At 37.2% G+C, this 24,604-nt stretch overlaps 1 protein-coding gene across 1 annotated transcript in view; it reads left to right on the top strand.

The window, feature by feature from the left end:
* DNAAF9 (dynein axonemal assembly factor 9) overlaps window positions 1-24,604 on the top strand; it is a 74,780-nt gene that overhangs the window by 9,531 nt on the left and 40,645 nt on the right. Inside the window, exons 2-12 of the mRNA XM_074147609.1 lie at window positions 1,181-1,260; window positions 7,566-7,685; window positions 8,533-8,657; window positions 12,233-12,329; window positions 13,583-13,689; window positions 16,143-16,220; window positions 18,053-18,151; window positions 18,748-18,803; window positions 19,953-20,088; window positions 21,682-21,763; window positions 22,803-22,839. Coding sequence (XP_074003710.1) covers window positions 1,181-1,260; window positions 7,566-7,685; window positions 8,533-8,657; window positions 12,233-12,329; window positions 13,583-13,689; window positions 16,143-16,220; window positions 18,053-18,151; window positions 18,748-18,803; window positions 19,953-20,088; window positions 21,682-21,763; window positions 22,803-22,839 — 1,017 coding nt within the window. The remainder of the gene's footprint in view (window positions 1-1,180; window positions 1,261-7,565; window positions 7,686-8,532; window positions 8,658-12,232; window positions 12,330-13,582; window positions 13,690-16,142; window positions 16,221-18,052; window positions 18,152-18,747; window positions 18,804-19,952; window positions 20,089-21,681; window positions 21,764-22,802; window positions 22,840-24,604) is intronic.

Genomic DNA, 24,604 nt, shown 5'->3' on the forward strand with positions numbered 1-24,604 from the left:
ATGCATAGTTTTAATACAGAAGTAATGAGAAAAGTAACATGCACCTCATGGAAATGATCTAGATATTTCTTTGGGTATGGAGGGGAAAAAGTTCCTGCTTTTATCATTTACTTTAAATATTATTCATTTAGAGTTGATTTGATCTGTGGTTTACTTTCTGACTGGGAACCCGCTAGTGTAAGTTCAATTTGTTAATTTGTCTTGCAGAAAAAAAAAAAAAGTTCTTAAAAAGAGACACTTCTGGAGTTCAGCTTTTATAATGCTAAGTGAGAGTATTTACTATATATTTTTCCATTATGGACTGGGTAAAACTCTAGAGAGCAATGCCAGATGCAAGGAAGAACTCAAATACCTCAAGCTTTAATTATAAGAGAAGATCTGGTCAGGGACACCTATCTCACAGTGCTCACTAAAATTGCTTTGTCTTTTCTGTCTGAAAGTTCTCTTGGTTCTGCATTTCTGCTTGTGTATGTGCTTGTAATAATGACGGGGTCACCGGTTTGAGTCTTCATGATACTGATAAGAAAAAGCATCACTGGGGTACCACGGATAGCATGACGCTGATGCTTTATTAACTGAAGATGTGGATGAGAACCTGCAGGTTTGCAAATGAAGACAGTTTGCTGTGCCTTTCCCCCTTCTCCCCTACGCTTTGATTTGTAGGAGGTCTGGGCTGTGTTTGTATTATGGAGTTACACAGGATGGAAGTGCTCTGATGGTGCTGGAGGTGCTGAAACTCATCTTTTGCAAACTCCTCTTGTGGAGTAGGAGCTGCTGCAGTCCCTTCTGTTGTCAGCTTTCTACCTGGGCATCACCTGCCTCATGTTGCTTTGCTCTCTGCTTCTCTGGTAGAGAAAGAAGTGTTGCTGGCGTGGCGAGAGGAAACTTGAACAGAAGTTTTTGCTAGAGGTTATTAGAGATTAACAGGGCACTTGGTTAGAATGGATGGTTAGGGGTTCTACTCTTCTCTCAGGGATATGTACTTCATCTTTTAGTGGGCAAAAATAAATAATCTGGGGTTTGATATGAGGTCTAAATGTATTTAAAACAAAAGATATCTAAGTTTAAGTGTGTCCACTTAATTTTATAGTAAAAAAACTTGCTAGGTCAACTCTTTAGCCTATGAAATTTGAGCAATTTAAAACACTGACTTTAAGGATGAATTCTTTTTGTTTTGCAGCTGCAGCCGCCTTCGGAACATTCAGAGTATCCTGACACAGAGCAGCAAATCTCAACCCGATGGAATCCTTTGCATTTTAGGTTAGTTCTTATTTCCTCCACCTCCCTTTGTTCTTGTTGTACTGATAAAGATACCATGAGTTGCAGAAAGATGAAGATTTTCTCCTCCTTGTCCCAAGCCACAGTGTTGTTTCTCAGTGAATGGACAGCTATTTGATTGTTACAAACTTTTCTCTGTAAATAATTCTTAAGCTTGTTTACTAATTTCAGGCAAACTGATTACAATAACAATAATATCAACATTCTTGCAAGCCTTATGAAAATTCAGTGGCTAGAGGGAAAAGAGAATCTTTGTTCATGTCCAAACTGAAGGAAAGATGAGGAGAATTTATATCTATTTGGAGTAAACATTCAGCTGTCTTGGCAGTGTTTGTTTTCTAGCTGGCATTTGGCATAAAAGCTGAAGGCACATGCGTTGCAGCTGGTTTCCCAGTGAAGGTGGGGAAGTGGAAGGGATTAGAAGGTGCTGAGGTTAAGGTAGTGGACAAGAGCAGAGGAGCACCAAGCTTAGGGATCATGAAATGCAGAGCTATGCAGGGGGGTGGTTGAGAACAGGCTTGGCTTGTAAGAGTTGCAGGGGGGGAATAATCAGGAAACTGACAGAATTAATAAAACCTGTGTTTAGGGGAAGGGAGGTCTTGCCTCAGGAGAAGTAATTCAGAATGCATTTAAAGAGTCACATGAGAAATCCATGAAGCAGTTACAAGATAAATGGTGGCATATAAATAGCATGTGGTTTCAGTGCTTTGTTTTTTCTGAGGTTGGGAGAAAAGGATGATAAGATATAAAGCTGCGTATGCAAGTGTGCTGTAGGAAAGTAACAGTTGTTTTGTACTGCTTTAATGTTTCTGTGTGTAACATTGACTCTTGTTTCTGATGATATAAGCAGCATCAAGATATTAAAGGAGAAAGTCAGGAATGATGATTGAAATTCCTTAGACAGTGGGACTAAGGAATGATTGTTTAAATAATGTATTACAGTTAAAGATGGAGACATCTAATGTAGCCCGAAAGAAGCTATGTTTAGTAACAGGCTTGCATGAAGAAATGGTAAAACAGCCTGCTTTTTTTGGTTGTTTTTTTTTTTTTTTTTAATGATGTAGCAAGCCCATTTACTGAATCACAAAAAAGTTTAAAATGTGTACAGCCCAGTTCTCTTTTGGTCAATGCTAACTGTATAATGTGAATCTTCCTGTCCCACATGCTTTAAGGTAAGAGTTTAAGAAGTCTTTGGCTAAGTAGTAACTTCACAGCTAGGAGGTGTATAATGTGACTGTGTCAACCTTCCAATGAAGCTTAATCATACAGGATGAAGTATTTGGTTTTTGCCTTTGATGCTAGTCTAATTTCATAAAATATGTTAAGTTGTGCCATCTCACCATTGACACTATAGTATTTCTTGACTATTGGTAACCCTGAAGCTACAGTAAGTCCCAAGCAAAGAATAGCCACTCAAAACATTGTATGGGTTTAGGGAAAGCATTACAGGCAAAAGGAATTGCTTTATGTAATCCTCAGTGTAATGTGGAGTATTTAAGTCCATGCATAAGACCATACCTTTTAATAAATAAGCACTTCTGTTATGGAAATATAGGAAGTGTGCTTTGTTATTAGACCTGTGCTTTGCACTAATCTCTTTCAGCACCCACAATGGAACTGTTGTTGTCTCTAATCCAACCTGTCTAATGTAGCCTGCTGAATTTCTTGCATAACTTCTGATTAAGCAGGCATGTTACTCTGTTATAAATGCATTAAATCTGTCTTCAGATACAAGGTTCAGATGACAAAAAATGTGCGGTCTTATATTTTGAGTCCCATTGACTTGTTTGGAAAGGATATACTCTTATAACTACTGACTGGTTTTTTTTTTTTTTTTTTTTTACAGTCAGTGCATGTTATTTTTCACTTGGCTGTCTTTAATGCCCTAGAATTAATGCATTTCCTTCACCCCAACTTTAATTTTACGTACTGGGCTGTGAGATAAAAACAATATGAACTTTCATAGCTTCATTTCAAGTAGGTTAGTATTTATACTGAAATTAAAAACAGCATTGTAAGACTCCAAAGAGATATGAGAACTGACCAATTATTGATATAGTTATTTAAATGTAGTTACAGCTGATTTTTTTTTTTTTTTTTTAAAAGAATCCTGTTATCTTATTTTGAAGTGGTTAAATGGTAGCATTCCTGCATTCTTTGCTGGGGAGAAAAGACATCACAACTGGTAGGAAAAAGAGATTTGGAGGTTGGCATGTCAGACATCTTTAAAAAGCTGTGATGTCTCAGCTGGAGTGTGTTGCTAAGAAAACAGTATATCAAACTACTTAAATTATACTCTGTTTTTAACAATGGTGTTTCTTGCATCTTACCTTTCAACAGAGATTTTCAGCTGACCATTAATTTCATCTGATTTCTGGGATTTTTATTTAGTTTCAGTATGTTATACCTATAAATCTGATTGTGGTTATAGCTGTTCTGATTGTAGATCAAACTGTTTTGCTGTTCAGCATAGCTAAGCTAGATTTTTACAGACTTTGATATTTACTTCTCCCTGAAGAGGACAGGAATACTTCAGAGGCTGTGCCAGTAAATCTTTAAGTTTATTTTACCTTGGTTTTTATGTCCATCTTAAGCAGAGCTTTTACTCTTAGGGTGTGGGAGAAACCTCACCAGTGTTTAGTACATTGGGCTGATTGTTCATGCTGTTCTGTTTCCCAATGGCAACTATTTTAATCACTATTGTGCTATTTCTCTTAGATGGCAGTTCCACAGCTTCATGATGGTTTAGGGCAGTTGTCTAAAGGTGATCTTGCCCATTCTCTCCAGCCTCACCTTCCTGCTACCTCCCTGGTGTCCCTAAAGCTCATGTGGCTGTTCAATGTGTTATGGAACAACTATTCTTTGTTTGGATACTCAAGGGTGTGTCAGAAATGCATGGCTGGGACAAAGAAAGCAGGACTTCTTTTTACCTGTGGGTTATGTTTATTTCATCTTAGCAACTGTGAAATCGCAGATATGAGAGATGGCTGAGCTGAATGCTTTTTGCAGCACAATTGGGATGTCTCAGCCTGCCCTGGACTGCTCCTTTTACCTTTCCTCTGTTTCCTCCCCACGTGCGTTTTGCATCAGTGCTGGTGGTTCGTTGATGTCTTGTGCCCTGTTCATCTTACTGAGCAGACACATTTTTTCTTTTTTTCCACCACTGTATTTTGCCAGACGAGTTTTCTGCTGGTTTCGCAAACTGAATCAGCTTACTCAGAGGTCAGATGAGCACTAACTGCAGGAGAAGAAGCATGAATGGCTCCTTGGGCAGCAGCAGGCTGTTAGACTGAGTCATTGTCTAACTACACCCTTGTGATGAGTTTGGAACAGGGCAGGAGTTACTAAACTCCCAGCAGAGCTGGAGACAGGCGTGGGGGTTTCCTAATTAGCAGCCTTCCCCATTGTTCTGTTGAGGACTCCTAATATGCTTTCTGGAGGTATCTTATCTTTGTCATTGTTTCATTTCCTGTTTATTTTCCACTAACTATAGCTGTTCATTTAACTCCATATGTTTCTGTAGCATAGTATTAAAGCCTCGGTATGAAAGCTCCTTTCTGTACTGGATACTTAAAAATCCCACAAACCAACTACAAAAAACCAAACCACAAAACCCAAATGTTCTGCAGAGTTAATGGTTTTATGGTAGGCTAATGCCTTCCTTGCTTGCCTGTCAGCATTCTGCAAGCAATAAATTCACCCATGTCCTCTATTGTAAGAGATAAGCTTATCAGCTGCCCCCCTCGGTAACAATCTTATTTTTGTCTTCTATTCCCCTTCTTCTGTCATTAACTGAAAAAGCAGGCTTTTGGTGTTTAGCTTTGAAGACCTCTGCTTCAAGCCTGAAGAGCTGATGCACCCAGATAAAACCTCCAACTCTCAGAGTGATGGTAGCTTCTTAAACTTTTTTTTTTGCAGACAGTTTCTCATTTTTGTTCTGATCTTCCAGACCTATAATCATCTGTTCCTTTTTCTGCTTTGCTATGTGTTACTCTGTTAGCCTGAGCACAACGCTTTGGCTGTTTAGACTTTGGAGACCCAAGCAATGAGCCAGATAGGAAAATGTGCAAATGCCATGGCTGCTTTCATCCACGGTGTTTGGCCTGTAGTTGAGTCCCTTGTTTGATTAACATTTGATATGATAGGTGATGTTTGCTTGTGAAACACAATTAATACTCCTTGCAGAACAACTGATCTAACAGCTTGCTGCTACTCGAAGGGACTATCCTAAGTTCAGCTTTATGCCACGTTATCGCTCATCTGATTGCCTTCAAAAGTTGCTTCAGTTAGGCAAGTAATCAGTAAAACATTATCTTCAGGACAGTGTCTGTGCTAGCTTTCTAAGGCTATAGCTGATTTCAAGGAGACTGATTACATCTAAGCGGAGTTCCCTAGAACAATGGGATGGTTGCTTACTGGAAGAAGGGAGTCTCCACGCTTGGCTGTAACTAGAATCCCACCTAGAGACAGGAGCTTTGGCACCAATATTAGAGTGCTGAGTCCCATTGAATTCTAGATTACATTGATATAGCTGCTTTCATGGGGCAGGAAACGTAAATAAAAAAAGACAGTGTGTTCTGCCTCTCCTCCCACTTTCGTGCCCTCTCTATTTCTTGAGTTCGCAGATCCAGGGCAGTCTGGTTATGCAGAAAATTACTGGCATAGCAAAGACAGAGCATTGCAGCAGATGGGGAAAATGAGTGGCTGGGTCTGAGCATTCTTTAGCTGGGTCTTACTCAATGCCGTGACCTGAGTTACAGATTGACTGGTAAGGCTTCTTTGTCAAGGGATGCCTCCTAACACACAGAATTGACTTCTTTTAAAAATAGAATGCTAAATGGATGTACATATATGATTGGGAGGTCAGTGCTGGAAGCTAGATAGCGGAGGAATGAGGATTCAAAGATAGTGCCTGGAAAGATTTTTGAGGACTGAGAATGCTGAGGCAGGTGTGATGCAGCTTCTCCCTTTCCCAACACAGTTCAAAGAGTGTGGTGCTACAGCGTGTTACTATTGCTGATAACCATGAAGCTGGAAGTGGGAAGCAGTGTTACAGAGGTTCATAGCTTCAGCACAATTTGAAATGATGTTTCTCTTCTGTAGGCTTAACCCAAATATCTGATAACTTGAACTGGGAATATACGTGAACTCTTTAAAGGTCAATTGCTTTACAAACCAAGGGAGTTTATTAAAATTTGGGATTCAGTAGCTGGATGCAGACATTGCATCTGGTTAGCACTTTAAAGCTGAATCATAGCATAAAAAAAAAAGGACATAATTAAGAGAATCTAGGGGTTTTTTCAATTTCTTGTACCTTCAGGTGACTCTTGAGGAGTTTAATTTCCGATGCAAGTCCTGAAACCCAGACATCCAGGCTGTGTTATTACATTATCAATGTACTGATCTCTCCTTTGGGCAGTAGTAAGAAATCTTTATTTGTTGGCGACTATCCAAGTGTATCTTAATATAACTTGGTAGGAAAACTTGACGTTAGTGTTTATGAGAAATTTTGTAGCGGTTGAGACCAGTGACCTCTGTCAAGTGTGGATGTCGAGGATATTGTTTTGCGCATAGTTTTACTTGCGAGAAAACTTGATTTATAACAGCAGAATTAGGAATTATGACTGTGAGTTGTAAACACTTCCTAAATCTGTGGCCTGTTTCCTTTTTTTCCTTGTATCTCTTCATGCTTCAGACCTTCAGTTGGTTTTATTTTCCCAAGGACCAGAAAAGGCTTTCCTTGGAAACTGTTCATATACCATATGTTTTGTCAGAATATCTTTGCATGATTTGTTAGAAGTCCACACTGGCTTTCTGGTGACTCAGGGATTGCACTATAATACCCATAAGATAATGTTTAATCATGTATTCTAAAGCAGGAGATTTAGGTCACAGGATTAGTTTGTTAGGAAGCTTCAATCAAGAACATATTAATTAGAATGCATACTGCATACAGACAGATGTTTAAATTTGAATTACTAGATAAAATGGAACTTCTGTTGATGCAGAGCACTGCAGAAACCTAGACTTATTTAATTTTTTTCAAGCAATGCCTGTGGATTTAGGTCAAGAGTTGAATGTCAGTATGTGGTAATGAACTTGCAAAAACTCCTTTTTCCCTACCCCATTTTCCTAATATGTTCAACAGGCGTAAGTGCCCACTGACTATGTGAGGGAGTTGAGTTAATACTCCTGGTTTATATTTTTCTTATTGGGGAAGAGAACAAACTTTTCAGGTGTACAATGTTAGGACACATAACATTTCACATATGGTTTTGCTTTTGCAGGAATAGATAGTCGATACAATGAAGGTTGCAGGGAACTGGCAAACTATCTGCTTTTTGGCTTGTATAACCAGAATAACAATGACTTTGAAAGAACTGAGTTTCCTGAAGAAGTTCTTGATGGTGAGTAAGATACTCAGCATTTTTATCTATTCTTCAGTATTTCTGGAGGGAGGGTGAGCAGAAGAAGGAGCATATCTCAAAAAACCCCACATCAGTAAATCTCTAGTTGTGTATATACATGTGAAAAACTGTTCCTGAAAATGCTGCTGAAGAACTCGTTTTCTAAACACGCCCTGCCTCCATACATCCCCCCAGGTGTTTTAAACCTAGACAAATACAGCCCATTATGAGAAGTCCTAGTTAATTCATGGTATGTATCTATATGTGTTATCAATTATTGTGTGATCACACCTCTGGAGTTCTAAAATAACTTGAACTCTTTTTACTTTAACATATTAACTCACTTTCATAATATTTGAAAGGTGGCCAGTCACCATGATCATAGATTCCCTTATTTGCATGAAACTTTGAATATCTACCCCATAGGCTGTAGTGCTAGTTTTCAGTTGGAGCAACCTTTTGATGTAACATCAGGCAAGAGCAACTATAGTTTACATTTTTGCAAGGGCTTGGTAAGGACTCATCACTGACACTCTTGGCTTTTCAAAGGACTGGCTGATGCAAGTTCTGTGCAAGACTTCAGTATAAACCCACAAATGTTTGGAACAGTAAGAAGTACTGTTGTACTTGGAACTGTATATGACTGCCAACTGTTTCTTTCTCTTTTTTTAAAAAAGAAGTGAGGAGTGATTGTGTATTAAAATAGTTAAACAATTTTCTTTTAATGAGGTACGTTACAGGAAAAGCGTTCTCTGTTCAGTTTCTGTGAGGGCTTTTTTTGTGCCCATATAATTCATCTGTGTATGGAGTCTTGATGCTGGAATAATATTTGTTCTGCTTCTTGCAGATATAATCATATTAGTAAAAGCTGATAGTGTCCATCTGTACTGTAACCCTGTGAATTATAATCATCTTTTGCCGTATGTGGCACACTGGAGGAACTTGCATTTTCACTGTCTAACTGAAAATGAGGTAAGTGGAAAATGAATGCAGATAAGAACTACTAATGAACTTACTAATGAAGTGATATTCAAAGTGGAACTTTTTTTTAACATTCCTTCCAGAGGTCTTTTTTTCTTTTTCATACTCAGCAGGGGAGTGATCTGCATATATATATATGGATATTAATCATTTTTCTGACGTGTGCAAGAAGAATATGTTTTTAATACTTTGTATTTGTTGGAGCATGAAGACAAATTGCTCCCTTCTACCACTAATTACTATTGTTTTGACATGAGTCAATGATCTTTTAATGAGGAAAAACTTGTGGGTTGTGAGAAATGCAGAATCTGAATCAAGTACCACAGTCAACACTGAGATTTCCAATGATAGCTTTATTTGCTACCAAGGCAGTGTTTTAACGTGTTGTTTGCCAATAGTTTTACAATATTAGAAAAGATCTGCTTAGTGAGCCACTTAAAATACATAACAGTTTCTTGATTTTCATTTTATTTTTCAACTCTTCCCTTCAAGAGCTATTAGTCTCACTTTCATTGGACCACGTGAGTGATGTGAGTTTAATCTTGTATTTAAAAGTCAAGGTATTCTTAAAAAAACCTATGGTTATCATAGTAAAGTATTGTCAGAGGAGTAAAAAACGAAAATACTGTTTGTCTAAATGTAAAATAAGAACCTTTTTATTCCAGTGGAGGCTGGAAATCCTTCTTCCTAAATGCCATCATGGGAAGCTTCCTCCCCTGTTCAGTTCCATGTAGTTCCTTTTCTAAATTAGAATTATACTGAAATCTGAAGGGAGTGGGTTAGAAGCCTGCAACGTCGGTGGGTGAAACTGGTGGAAGAATGAATGGGGAGGTCAGGGAGAGAAACCTTTTGTTCCCTTGAGTTTCCGGCTTGAAATTGATGGGGCTTATGATTGATTGTGTTTCTATGTGGCTGGTTGATAGTTCAAATCACAGAATTATGAAAATTCAGGTTAAAGGAACCTCTGGAGATTGTCTTGTCCAACCTGAGATCAGATCAGGTTACTCGAGTTTTTTTGCAGTTGGATGTTGAAAGCGTCCAAAGATGACAACTGCAGAACTTCTCTTGGCTATCTGCTCCATTACCTGACTCTGCTAATTGGATAAAAGGAAACACTTTTTCTCTATCTGGACCGCTTTTGTTTTAAATCATGCCCTTTGTCATGCATCCTGCAACTGTAGGCCACTATGAAAAGCCTGGCTTCACCATCTCAATAACGTTTTTGTGGGTGTTGGAAGGCAGTTATGGGGTCCAGCTTGAACAAGCCTGGGTCTGTCCTTATAGAGTAAGTGCTCCAACCTACAGATCATCATGGTGGCCCTCCACTGAACTTGGTCCGGTTTGTCAATATCTGTCTTGCATGTGGGTCCCAAAACTGGATGTACTGTTCTAGATACAGTCCTGTGAGTGCTGCATAAAGGGGGATAATTACTTCTTGTTAATATGTAAACAGTTGAGCTACAGGTTAAAGCTTGCTGTAGCAAAATCTAAAGCCTGGCTTCATAAAGTTTTCCTGTTGCCAAAATCCCTACTGAAAGGGCAAATCTTGAGGCATACCTGACGATTCCAAAATGTATGCGTTTTCACCATCAAGAAGGGAATAGTTCTTAACGCAATATTGCTAGCACAATTGCAATCTCAACTATTGAATTTTAAGCTCCATCTGCTTATGGCCTTTTATATGATTTATTATGAGCAGTAACCTTAATCACACAGTACTGGCTTGAAATAATGGTGTAACTAGAAAGGTAAGCCATATGCCTTGCTATTTGTGGAAACAAATGGAAAAGTTTGATTTCTGAAGCTGAAAATACAAAGTTTACTTCATTGCTGTTTCATATGAATGAGCTGAGCAATGCACTTTCTCATATATAAGAATTGCCAGTTTCCTAGATTACTTCTGAAAGAGAAATCAAAAAACAGTGCTGTGTCAGGCTTTAAGTGCATCCTGTTTACAGGAGGATTGCCTGTAATGGCTTTTAAGCTTTTTTTTTTCTCCCCAGCAATAGAAATAACTTTTGCTTGCTTTTATAGAAATGAAACCAAAAGAGCTCAAGAGTTTTAGAAATAAGGCAAGCAATGCTGTAGCTGACTCTGTGTAGCTCTTGATGAACCTGGCAAAACCTACAGCCTGTCCTTTGTTTCTTCCTTTCTTATTGCCTTTAATTAGACCATAGGAATTTAAGTAGACCTTTGCCTTTAACTAGACCATTAAGGAATTTAAATATCCTAGTTATTGGAAGAAAAAGCATATTATTAAAGAATGCCCATTTTCAAAATGGCTAAATAAGATAAAGTACTGATATTTGATGCATCCTGTGTAACGTTTCTGGGTGTCGTGACTGTACAATTTAAGGAACGGGCTGCATTTATACCTGCAATAGCAGATAGTGAGCAAGCCTTTAGCACCCTGCCAAAACCCAAGTTCTTATTCTAATGGCTTTTTATGTCTTGAGAAACTGGCAGTTGTTTAGAGCTTGGCTTTGAACTGAAACTTTGATCTGGCTTCCTGGGATTGAAGAAAGAACCCATCATGGAGGAACTTGGGCTGCATCTTGAATTCGGGCTTGTCTTAAAAGAACTTGTTCTTAAAATAAATTTTTTGAGTGTACCCTGAAGCTCACAAAAGCTATATACAAAAAGTTCACAATCATGTAATTTACCTTAATATTAAGTTCAGAGCAGTGTACCTTTAAAAAAAAAAAAAAAGAGACAAAACACGACCGCCTTCTGATCTTGCTCTAAAAAGCAAGTGACTCTTGAAGTACCCAGTGAGTACCCTGTTGGTGTCAGACTTGCTGCTAAACTGTACCTTTTCAGATAAAAATCAGAGAGCATTCTTAGGTTTATTTTCTGTTATAAAAATGATTTCTGTTTGATTTGTTTCTTCAGTCTAGTTTTTATGCTTCCCTGAGCCATAAGTATGATACTTGTTCTTCGGTCTGCTGAAGGCTTCAGACGACTGCCGTCTGCTACTAGTGTGGAACAGCAAGATAGTGTTTTATGGTGGTGTCTGCTCTTCTTTCTTCTTTCTTTTCTTACACATATGTCTCCCTCAGACAGCAGTCGGTTCTCGTTGCTTGTTCTGTGACCTGAGGCATATCTTGTCTGTCTGCTTTCCCGGTTCAGTGTTGTTAAGCTGGTAATTTTTTTTCTCAGTGGCAAGTTTTTGTGGCACATGAGTTAGTATTCTCAAAATATCTTTTATTGCTTAAAAATTGTCCAGAATCTAGCAGATGATAGTGAAAGAGTTCACTGAAAGCTGAAAATAAAGTATATACTTATGCCTTCGTATATAACCTTATTAAAAACCTTGCTCTGAAGTTTGATTTTTTTTAAAGAATAATCTCCATTGGCTTGAATACATCCCTGCCTTGGAGTTTCTAAAATACAGAGGCTAAAGAGGTTCTTTAACGTCTGGAACCTGTAGGTAATACTTTAGTGGATTATGTGAAGTTACAATTGCCATGGAATTAAAGTGGTACAATACATGTTCTCTTTAGTGCAAAACTAACAATCAAATTAGGCATGCCTAATAAAATTTTATTTTAAATTACTTCTTTCAGTATGAAGATGAAGAAGCTGCAGAGGAATTCAAAATTTCCAGCTTTGTAGACATGGTTCGAGATTGCAGTCGCATTGGCATTCCATACAGCTGCCAAGGTAGGTTAGCTTGTTTTCTGCTGATAGTGTAAGTGTTTTGCAGCATGCAAGTCATGCAGTTAAAGGAATGAAGATTGCCTTTGGTAAGAAATACGGATTAATATGTCAATAGTTTCCTTTTAGCCTTCCTCTTCACTTAAGTTGGGCTTCTTTCTGAAAAATGTAAGCCCTTAGCCTTCATCTGAAGGGTGAATGCTCACAGTGTGAGGCAAAGAAATAATTTGCATTCAGAGAAGTGTGTTCTGCTGCTACAGAAGTTCTCTGTTCAGATGGGAGCTCCAGATAAATGCTTCTTTATGTAAGGAAAGAATAAACATTTCATTATGCAAGTTTCCTTTTTTAGCACTGAAAAAACTGGACTGCATGACTTCCTGTTATGATCTGTAGCCAGCCTTGCAGCCTGAACAGTGTAATCTTACATTGTTCAGTGAAGTGTACTTTGCAATATCCCCAACAGCGAATAATGTAAAAGCAACGCAGTGCATGTACTGCACTGTGCAGCACGAGCATAGGGGGGTTTTGATCTGTACAGTAGGTGAGAGGCAAACAAACAAACAAAAAAAAAAAGGCAAATAGCTTTCTATTTTTGAACCATGTTAGTTCAAACCAAGCTAATTCAGTTTTTTGTTTGTTTTTTAATTCATAATTCTTCACTGCTTCTCTTGATGAAAGGATGATATGCTCTGACTGCCTGAAAAATTATTAATGGGTCAGGGTATGGGGGGAAGGATGGCGGTTCTTTGTTAGGAATTATCTAAAGAAGATGTGTAGCTTAAGGATGATAATAACACTTCACTTCAGATGGCTTACAGCTTCACCAGTTAGTACCAGGCTGAATAGTTTTCCTCTCCCCCCAACTTAAAATTCTGATTTATCATGGGGATGATGTTGACAGTATTTTACTTAAGGCCAAATATTTGAAGAAATGGGAGTAAACAAAGTTCCCTGTTCATTATCTTGAATTTTAATGGGCACAGTTTTGCTGATGGTCTTGGAATGAAATTTGCAAGGAGACGCGATACTCTTAGCTAGATTGATAGCTGGAAAAAATGGACAAAATTTGGGGTGCAGAGGAAGGCGTTTCTAAAAGCTACCACCTTCACAAAAAACATTTTTCAATTGTAGATTTTAAGTTGTGCAAAGACAGGATAATTGAGATCCTTTATGAGAATCTGAGAACAACTCTGAGATCTCACAGAAAGCTAAACTGCCGGTATTTGTGAGAAAATGTTTCTGTGAAACTTCTTTTGCAGGTCATCTACAGATATTTGATATGTTCATTGTTGAAAAGTGGCCAATAGTGCAGGCTTTTGCACTGGAGGGAATTGGGGGTGATGGCTTCTTTACAATGAAATACGAAGTAAGTAGTTAACGTTTTTAATTTTCTTCCATTTCCATTCTGAAGCAGAAATTGAATCATGGAATTATTTCAGTTTGAAAGTACCTTTTGAGATTATCTAATCCTGACTCACTGCTCGAGTGAGTTTCTAAATTGGATGAAGTTTTTCAGGATTGTATGAAGCTGAGTTTGGAATGTGCAAGGAATGAGACACCACAGTCTTGCTGAGAGACTGTTATGAGCTATACAGCACTCTATCTTGGGTAAACCATGACTGTTTAGTGTGTGTGTGTCCCAGCCTCCCTGTCAGGATTTAGAACTTTTTTCCGTATCTTCTAGAGCCTCCTTTAGCAGTAACAGAAAACACTTTTTTTTAACTGCTAGATGAGTATAGATTTTCAAGAGCAGTGCAAGAGAAGCTGGTTAGTGACAAATGCCTTGAAATGAACTGAGGAAAATAGAAGTGACTGTATTGCTTGTGTCATTGGTTTTGACATAGAGATGCATCTACTTTTCCCATCAACCTTATATATTGTGTCGTTGTAGCCTGCTGAATAAGGCAAAAAGATTTTGGATTATGTTCCTAGTTGTAATAATGATTTGCTGTTCCACTCTGAGCAACTTATGTAATTTGATTTGCCTATTTATTAAATATACTCTAACAGCATCTTCAGAGTACAGCTTTGTATTTTATGTACTTGTTTCAAGCTTCTTTTATTTAATTTTCTTGGACCTCTGCCACAGAAATGCAAATGTCCTATTTTTCTTGTCACTCCTCCATTTTTACAGTCAGAATGTTCTTTGTCTGACTTCTGACAACTGGAAAAAACCCAAGGAATTAATAGTACCATTGTTAAAATATCATCACATATAGTACTGTACATGCTTGCTCAAAAAATCTATTATTTGAGTTCAAGTGTGCCTTTCTCTGAGAACTGTGCTTTTTCTACTGATACCTTTATTCATTTTTTTCTTTCTTCATCAGTAGTACTGTAATCATCTTGTTGTGTGAACCTGTCAAAATCATTAAATACAAAGTGCAAATAGTTGAGCATCCTTGTGGAGGTCTGCCTATGAATCAGTAGCCCTTCCTGATATCAATGACAGTTTTGACTGTGAATTGAGGAGTTGTTTGGGTCTTTACCCTTGCTAGTTCATTTCATGAATCTGTAGAGGCCTTGAGAAAGTTTGCAGACACAGTGTGGCAATGATGTTGTAAAGACAGAGCCTCTCCCGTTTCACTGTGGGTGTTGATACTGTCTTTGCTGCACCCTTGCAGACTTAAAAAGCAGCAGTGCAAATTCTCAGCGCCTGATTTTAAGAGTACACATTAGCTCTGGCAGTTCAGCCAGTTCCAGCTTGAGTTCTTGCTTTCTTCCTCCTTAAAGTCATAAGGGGATTTCAAGTGGGAAATGGCATTCTTAACTTTTCACGTAACTGTTTATGCATATTTATCTGTTAGGCAGCTGCTGTATGTCACAGATGGGGAGGGAAAACCAGTCTATGGGAGGAAGTACATTTGGGATCACTGTAAATGGTCTATAAATGAATACTTCTGATGTTATTAAAAGAGGATGTTCTTGGTGCGTTTTTAGCTTCTCAAACTGACTATTCCTCTACTGTGCATTCTATGCTGTTAGATTTGAAGATAGTCTAGTGATGATAACTTTCTAATATTTTTTTTTTCAGTGTTTTAAGGGCAGTTGCTTTAATATTGCTCTTACTACAGAAATCACAGTTGCTCAAGATGCTGTAATCCTGAGAATTTACTGTACCGATAGGTGAATGGAAGTGATGTCTAGGAAATCATTATTGCCATCTCTAATAATATGAGTGACTGTAATAACTGTAAAGCAGTGGTTTAAGCAAATCCCAGTCAGGGTTTCATTTTTATTAAGTGGGTGGTAGGGAACCCTGTAATTGCAGAAATTATTCAGATACATGTTTCCCTTAAGAATATGGTTTTGAGTAGCATTCTCATATCATCTTACTACTTGGGAGAAGGTATTGCTAATTGCTAAGTTAAACTAGCTTTGCCTAAATTTACATTATGCTTACAGGAAGAATTTGGAGAATTGGTTTGTGTGTAGGACGAGTAACCTTGGAATCTGCTTCTTGTCTGTCTTGTCTCAGAAAACTGATCTTTCCTTTCTGGTTGCACCAGATGATACTGTTCTTCGCTATTAACTCAATTTTGAAAAACTTTGTGTAAGGATTTGTTTAAAAGATGAAAGCAAAACTTTGCATGTACTTTCATCTCCTCAAGTGAGGGTTTAGTCTCTGAGGCATCCAGAACACTTGCATCTGGTTGATTCTTTTGTAACCAGTAGTGTAAAAATATTTCTGAATTCAGAGTTAAGGAGGACTGTTAGACTGGGCAGCGTGTTGCAAGTCTGTTTCAGTGCAGCTTAAACCCGAATCTGTGACATTCTTCATGGTGTTTTTCACAAAAGTGTATTTAAAATCTTTTTCAGTTAATGGATGTCAGTGTTGATTTGTGGAAGACGTACAGCAAAATGGATCCTGTTTCCTTGGAGGACTTACTCTTTGAGGTAATGCATGTGAAATATTCTGAATCAACTACCAGTCTGTTAGTGTAGCCTCAGAGCAAAATTGCTCTGATTTTGTTTGTTTTTAATAGTGCTTAGGGACTTTACTTATGGGCTCTGCATGCTGTTGTTCATAGGGTCTCTTTCCTCAAATCTACAAAACACTAACTTACGTTGGATTCCTTGAATTTCTTAATTTGCCTGAAATTCTCCTAAAAGTTTTTCTAAACGGTGTAACTGTTCTTCAGGTCATAGGACTACATACAAAATACAGAAAGTTGGTATGTTTGTGTGTGTTAATTCTCCATTTGCACACGAGTGCTTTGTAATTACTTAGAGTGGGTAACAGTGACACACAGTGGCTGCCCTGATGCTTTGTGAAATACAAATATACAGGGTAAAGTGTTTCCTTCCTTTAAAGCAGTGCTCTGATCTCGGTCCTAGAGAAGGAAGCTATGTATGAGTATTAGTATATATTATTTTGTTTTTAATTTCTTATCAGTTTCTAGCTTGGCAGCAAAGTAGGCTTTTAATATGTATCCCTTACTAATAAAATTTTGGTAGTTCACACCAATTTGATTGTTTAATCAACTGCTGTAATGAAAATTAAAATGTCATACAGTTTACAAGTCTCTCTAAATAGTCACTCTCTGATACTTCACTTCCCCTTTCCTGTGGAAGTGAGGTAAATGTCTGGGACTTTTCTTGTACCTGCTAAGATGGCCCTGAAACAGACTTATTTATCTTATTTTGAAGAGACTAGAATTTTCTCCAATGATAGTTTCTCCCTCTAAATGTAAACCTTTGTTTTAAATCTCTAATATAGGCTTTGTTAGTATTTTGGAAGGCTTGTGAACTTCCATCAACATTCACTCTTTAAATTTCATTCATTGCTACATTAATGAAGTGGCTGAAGTAAAATACTGTATAATAATTACTCCGCTGCTAAAATCATAGCTCTGTTTTTGCCTGTTTTATTTATATATATATATATATATATATATATGAAAAACTACAGTTTGTAAAATCAGGATGTCTCTCATCTTCCAAGTTAGTATATGACAAGTAACTGAAGGTAATCTTGAGAACATTTTAAAATTGCCTAGTTCTGTAAGGTTGCTACTTTATCAGCATGACACGCTTTTTTCTTTTTGCTAATTTTCTGATTTTTTTAAAATTATTTTCAATGCAACACTTAACTGTCATTATCTTCCTTTCTTATTCTGCTTTAGTGAAGCGTTACTGATATTTCTTTTTCCACTTAGCAATTTTTTTAGCAAATATGGGTAAAGAAATGACTCTCTGCTACTTGGGAAATTCATGATACGCAAATTCCCCACCCTGTTCCTTGTTTTTTATCCATAAGTGTACTTAAAGTCAGATACAAATTATTGCATGACCATATATAGATTTAAAAATTGAAAATTAAATCTAAGTGTTCATTTTGGAAGTCTTGTGGGAAATGTGGGTTATGAGTTATGAGTGCTCCCAAAACAGTGTGCTTCCTTGGGTTAAAAGCAGATAGTGCAGGACTCTGGTCCTTTTCCCTCTGCTCCTTCTTCTCTCTCCAACAAAAACTGAAACCCCAAACAAACAAAAAGTCACACACTCAAAAAAGACCCCCTATAAAGTCCAGCAGAGAGTCTGTATCTTTTAAAAAATGTTTATTTCCTTGTACTTACTGTTTTATTGGGCAGGCTGTATTCTATACTGTATAGTGAAATGTAATCTATGTTGTTCTAAAGTAATTTGGGTTCATTCAGTACAATCTGTGACTTCCTTTCTTGGATATAATGCTAGCCTTTATGAAGTAATGCTGAATATTTTTCTTCTAGGATTTAATGATTTTTGAACAGCAGTGGACCAACTTTTTTGCTATTTTTGATACTGAAATTCCCTTCATTCTGGAACTATCAGAATCTCAGGCGGGGGAGGTATGCCTGCTTCAGCATTCCTTTGAAATGCTAGTGTAATAAGTATTCAGCGTTGGGTTTTGGGTTTGTTTTTTTTTTTTTCTTTCTCTCTACCCCATCTCATCTTTCATGTTTGAGAAGAAGAAAACTATTGGCATTTTTTTTAAGTTCACCACTACTCTTACCTATCCATGGCATGATAGTTTAGGACTGCCTGGTGTAATTCAGTTGAGTGTTTCTCATTGATAATTGAGCTTAGTTGATTTACTTCTGCACAACAGATCCCTCTTTGTAGATAGATTGACCTTCATTTTGGTGGAAGCTCTAGTATGTGCACTTCCTGACAAGTTGAGGTTGCACGTCAAATCTCAAATATAACTGATGGTAACATACAGCATGGGTAAAAATAGCACAGTGCTTTTGGGTAGTGGCTCTTGCTTTTTAAACATATACAAGACTTAATGGTGTTTGGATTTGTTTATGGAGATTGGAAATAGTTTTTGATGATTCAGGAGTTTTCTCTGAGAAGGATAATTCAGGTTTGTTCTTAGTGAGGATATATCACACTTTCTGTTCATTTACTTGTTAATCAGATTTATTTTTTTATTTATTCACAGCCTTTCAGGAGTTATTTCAGTCATGGAATGATCTCAAGCCATATAACAGATAACAGGTATTACTCATTATTCCTTGTGAAATTGTGGTGTCACTAGTACCTTGAGATGTTATTTCCGTATCTCTGATGCCATAATGCTTATAACTCCTTTTGAGACCATCTCAGTATATCACATCTCACCTTTGCATGAATAATGAAAAAAACACATGGAAAGGCACTTCTAGGTGGGCTAAACCGAATTTTCATGGGATTTATTGCTGTAGTTATTACATATACAATGTAATTATGTTTGAAACCATCCACCTTGTGCATTCTAATATGATTAGTTTCTTCATGGTCAGATATCAAAACCTCATGAACTTATTACATAGGACAGCTATATTTGAAAATTTTGGTCCTCTTTATATGATACTGAGAAACAAATATAAAAGTTGAAGAAGTCAGTATACTTTTGTGAGTCACAACATGCACAAGACAAGTGCTTAAAGCAGAGCAGTTAAAACCCCAAATCTTAGCCAATATAAGCTGGGCAATACAGGTCAGCTTTATTTTATTTCAGCATAGAATTTTAACTGAGAGGGAAGGTTGTTTGTCATATATTGGAAAACCAAGCGTTTTTCTGTTTTGTGCTAAATAAAGGTTGCTTAGCTATTTGCATGTCTCTGCAGATTCTTCTTTATTTGGAATTAAATAGTGGAGTTCAGTGTTCTTTATTGTTTCCAGTATCCTATGTTGTTTGCATTTAAATAAAGAAAAGGAAAACCTTGACCTATTCAGTTGAGTCTTGGGCCCAAAGCCAGAATTAAAACCAAAATAGTTTCGCTTAATTCCAATATAGTCATTTCAGGGTTTTGTAAATTTTAAACTAGTCAGCTTTTAAGCCAATTAACTTAAAAATAGGAAAAAAAAAAAAAAAAGCACCACCCTTTCTAATAGCATTTGGGAAATGGCCTTGAGATATGTTCTTGTATATGAAAGAAATTAGTCTTGTTAATTCAAGTAGGTATTTTTTTCCTTTGGAACTTGGTCTTTTCAGTGGAAAGCTTTCTGCAGCTGTAGTAACTTTTTTTTTTTTTTGTCCTGCTTCTTTAGTGAGAAATTCAATAGTTGGTCCATCAGACTTGAAAGCTTTGATTTAATTTGTTGTTTGTAAGTTGTCTTCAAGTATCTTGGTGGCAGTATCCTCTTTTCTCCTCTTTTCCTCAGTCCAAGCCGGCAGCCCTTTGTTCTGTTTGGTAGCCACTCTACTAAGGAAAACTTGAACTCTGGTAACTTTAATTTTCCATCAGAAGGACATCTTGTTCGAAACACCGGCCTTGGAGGAAGCACTGCTAAGCATATGGTAAGGCTTTTAAGTAGTAATCTGATATTTTGAAACAATGTATATTTTTTTTTCATTGTATATTTTTTGTACCCTTAAAATGCTTAGCCTCTGTGAATTAAATACTAAATTCTTAACATGTAAAAACATGTTACTTTAATATCAGTCAGATAAAGGAACAGATATCCTTTATCTCTCTCTTTCCAAGTGAAACTATACTAGATGTTTAATCAGGGATTGCTGAATGAGTTAAAATATTTTTCCCCTTTAAAAAGACAACTTTTTTAACACTTGTGGGGTGGGGGAGAGGGAAATGTTATTTGTGAGGATGTTTGTCCTAGCCATAAAGTCAAAATCTTCTGGATGGTAGCATATGATTTGATTTTAATCGGAATTGTTTATCCATTTCTTACAAAGAAGTGGAAAGACACTTTTTTTGATAATGACTGAATAGACAAAGAATACTTATGTGTATCCAAATTTCAGTGTATGCTTCAGCAACTGAGCAGTTCATGCAACTGGAAGTCTTTCTGGTGTTCAAAGAATGTTAAGATCAAGTTGTAAGATTAACTTGTTTCCATTTTCAAGTAAAAGCTTAGTTTTAATACATATGATGAGGTCGATGGCTTGTTGCACCACCACGCAGGGGACGTAACTGGGGAAGGGACCCCAGGGAACTCAGATCCTCTGGCTGGCTGGGCTGGGTGCATCAAGAAGGTAACTCGCAGCAAAGGAGGAGAGGTAGCGTGCAGATTGCATTGTGTAGTTCTTCCTGACAGCCAACTTCCGTGGGCTCTGGGAGTGTCTGTCAGTTGTGCGAGTCCAAAGTCTGTGCTGTTGAGGAGATGGATGTGGTTGAGTTCAGGTCATCATGGAGTGAACGTGTGATTGAGGGAATGATTTTTTTTATGATCTTGTCATGATGACTTTTTGTGCATAGCCTTAGGGGTGGATGTATGTGGGTGTTCTGGACACATGCATTGATCAGAAGCCTGAGAAAGGATTGTATTAGCATTCTGGTGAAATCTCATCCTCCATTTTCTGCTCTATCTAATCCTATTTCTGTAAGAACACTTCCAATTTTGTTTTTTCCTCCCCTTCTTACATTACCGTTAAGACCATTTGATATCTTTCATAATGCGGGTACATTTTTTTTTTTTTTCTGATGCAGTACTTGCTCCATCTGTTGTCATCAGATTCTGACATTGTTCTTAAAAAGGCGGTTTATTTACAGGTACAGGTGGTACGGTTTTAATAGGGTATCATGAAAGTAGTAAATAAGACCAAGTGCAAGCATAGTTATGGGAACCTGACACACTTTCCTCTTCACGAAAAGAGCAGTTGACATAGGAGATTGAAAACACATGCTTAATGCTTATGGAAGTCAGAGCTCATCTTCCCAAAGCCTTTCAACTATTCAGGTCAAGTCAAAAGTGAAATATACCTTTGAAAACGTAAGTTGCTTTTTTAAAATCCAGTTAAGTCTGTATTGTGCACTTCTTGTAGTATGTCAGTGGTTAGAAGACTTAAGGGGAACTTGGCTTATTGTTAATTTTTTCACATTTTTTTTTTTTTACTAACATGTCTTTGTATCTCATTAATACTGACAACTAGGTAGTGCAGTGTGTATCTCCAAAGGGACCACTGGCTTGTTCAAGGACCTATTTTTTTGGAACCACTCACATTCCTTTCCTGGGTAAGTATGTTGAAAACACCAAGCAGTAATTAAAGGCTGTTATTCTCTGATTATTTAAAATCATAGTGGTTAAAAGATGGGTTTGATTCCTTTTATGAGCATTAGGTCATGCAGTGGTAGATACTGTATAATTCTGTAGCTGGTGCATCAAGTCATAACAGAACATTGTTCCATTGCACATCCTCCATTCACACGTGAAAATCTGTCAGATAATCTCAAAGAATGATTCAAAGGTCAAGAAGTGTATTTGTGTTTGCATTAGGATGCAGTGTGAAGGTTGAGAGCACCTCAGTGTTCAGGCCTCTTAGAAGTACTAGATAAACGTTTAAGTTGGTGTTCTATACATATTGATAGAAGAACAATACCCAAAAATCTAGAAATTCAAAGTGGTAGTTTTCAAATAAGCCTGCTTTTTTTTTTTTAAACAAAATAATTAAGGATTTTAAAAGGATAAGAGAAAATTGTTTTACTTTTAGCCTTTATCATCATGTTTGGGTCAAATAGAGTGTTAGAATAGTTGTCTTTCCAACTTAAAAACAAGCCATGTGAAATTTTTAGAAACAATTTTCTTACCCATTTTAAATGGTAGCATGAGTCCATGGATAAAGTTAATCTCCTTAAGGTTACTGTATCTCTTGAAACCATATCCATCTTAGAAAGTATCTGAAGAGAAGATGGTTGGAGGCTTCCAGAATGGAAGGAATTATAGCTTATGTTTGCTCTAGTTGTGTTTTTTTCCTGGGCATCCAGGAATGGCCGCTTTGGGAGACAGGGCAGAGCATGAGAGAGATCTCTGTTCTGACCCAACACAGCTGTTTTCATGGGATGCAGGTCTTATTTTTGGCCGTAGTATGTACTGGCTGTACTGATATAAGTTAATCTGTGCTTTGCTTTTTTTTAAAATCTGCAAACAAACCGCAGTTATATAAAATACTGGATAAATGTTGTGTAATAGATGCAGCAGAGATGTTATACTCAAGTTGTTCTGTGTAAACCCTTCTGAAAGGGCTTAAAACAAACATTTTTGTTTTTAATACAGGAAATGACAATGAGATGCACAAGCAAGGTGAACAAATGTAAGCTGCCAACTTTTTATTATTCCTTAACTCTTCGCTCTTTCTACCTTGTGGTAGTAGGTCAAAACCACTTTTAGTCAGCAGTGGCTGGTCACATCTGCAGAGCTACATTTTTCAGAATAGCGTGAATGTGAGAGAACGAGTAAACTAGGAATTGTTAGTGGGACATCCCTTCTGTTGTATGGGAAAGTATGAAAGGAAATAATAGTAAATTTTGCTTAAATTTTAATAAAACTTTTTTTATCTTAACACTTATTTGAATCACTTCAAAACGTACTTTGTATGCACTGAGGAGGAAAGTATCTATAACTGAATGGGAGTGTGTTCCATAGACAGAAGTGAAGTGTTTTAAACTAGTTTCATTAATCTAAACAATGTGTGAGATTTATAATGGTTACTGAAAATGCCAATAGGGAGCACTCAAAGCAATTCCACTGTGTGAAAGGGTAGATAAAAGTTAACTTTGATGTTGTTTTTTTAGTAAGCTACAAAGCTTCTGCATATTTTGACTTTCACAAAATAACACTTTGTTTATCCATGTTAATGTCCACTTCTCTGCATGTTGTAGATACCTGTTGAGCTTTAAGAACATGGTAGATAGTCTGCTTTGGTAGTGCTCTCAGTCCTGATAAACCAGACCTTTCCTTAGAGATTTTTGCCTCCTTGCTAGTTAAGATAATTTTAGGAGCTTGTTCTTGCTTCTGCAGCGGAGCAATTTGCAAGCCCGCATGGCAGCTTAGTGAGATAAGGAGCTGGTAGTGGTGACCTTTCATGCTAAGTACTGTTGACTTCTGATAATTGTGGTATGGTTCTCAGGCGTAAAAGTGAAGTTACTAGACTGAGCAGCAGAATTTTCTTTTTTTTTTTTATAGTAAGGGTGACTTTGACAGGTAATCTTGCTTACATATATGTTCTGCTCAAACCTGTAGAATATCTCTTGTCCTGCTTCTAAAAGACACTGCACTAAATACAGTTCTAACAGTTGGCTAGAGGGATTCTAAGCAAAACTCTGGCAAACATGACCTCACGATTTCGGGATTAGTTTGCAGTTGAGTCCTGTAACTGGTTCTTATATTTGTCAATGTTTTGCAATGAAATAAAAAGTGGAAAACTAAACACTATTGAGTCCAAATTTAGCTGTATTTAGGAAACTGAACTGCTACTTAAAGTACACATTGGCTGGAGTGCTTATACCAACTGTGGAACTTTAAGGATACCTGGAGTAACCTATGTATTTTTATTTTTTTTTAAGAAAATACCATTTTCTGGTATGCATTGTTAGTATTAAAATTTTAAAATGGGAAGAAGGATAAGGTAACTATAGGATATTAATGTAAAGCTCAGCCCACTGTGATATTTTCTTGCAAATAGATATGCAAATTTGAGTGAAAATAGGAATGGTTAGAGTTAGGAAGAATTACACGCATTTCCTGTAAGGAGTGTGTACTGAAAACGTAAATTAAATGCATGTGTATGAAGTACAGGAAATTCCATAGCAGAAACCTCAAAAAGTAGTAAGGTGGTTTGATTTAAAAAATCTCTTACTGCTATTGGGGATGAAGTTTAAATACAAGCATTGGTGCATTTAGAGGTTCTTCCATGTTGGGCCATGTTTGGGAGCTTCAGATGCTTTTTTCCATCCTTCAGAAATGCTTTGCATATGGCTTAAATGCTGTATCCTTCTCTTTCCTCCCCACTCTTTTTGCCCTCAACGTTTGCAGTTGCAGAGGAGTAATGAGAGGAGTTAAAGTTTGGGGAAGTAGGA

Source organism: Numenius arquata, chromosome 5 (assembly GCF_964106895.1).
Source record: "Numenius arquata chromosome 5, bNumArq3.hap1.1, whole genome shotgun sequence".
Taxonomy (NCBI): Eukaryota; Metazoa; Chordata; class Aves; order Charadriiformes; family Scolopacidae; genus Numenius; species Numenius arquata.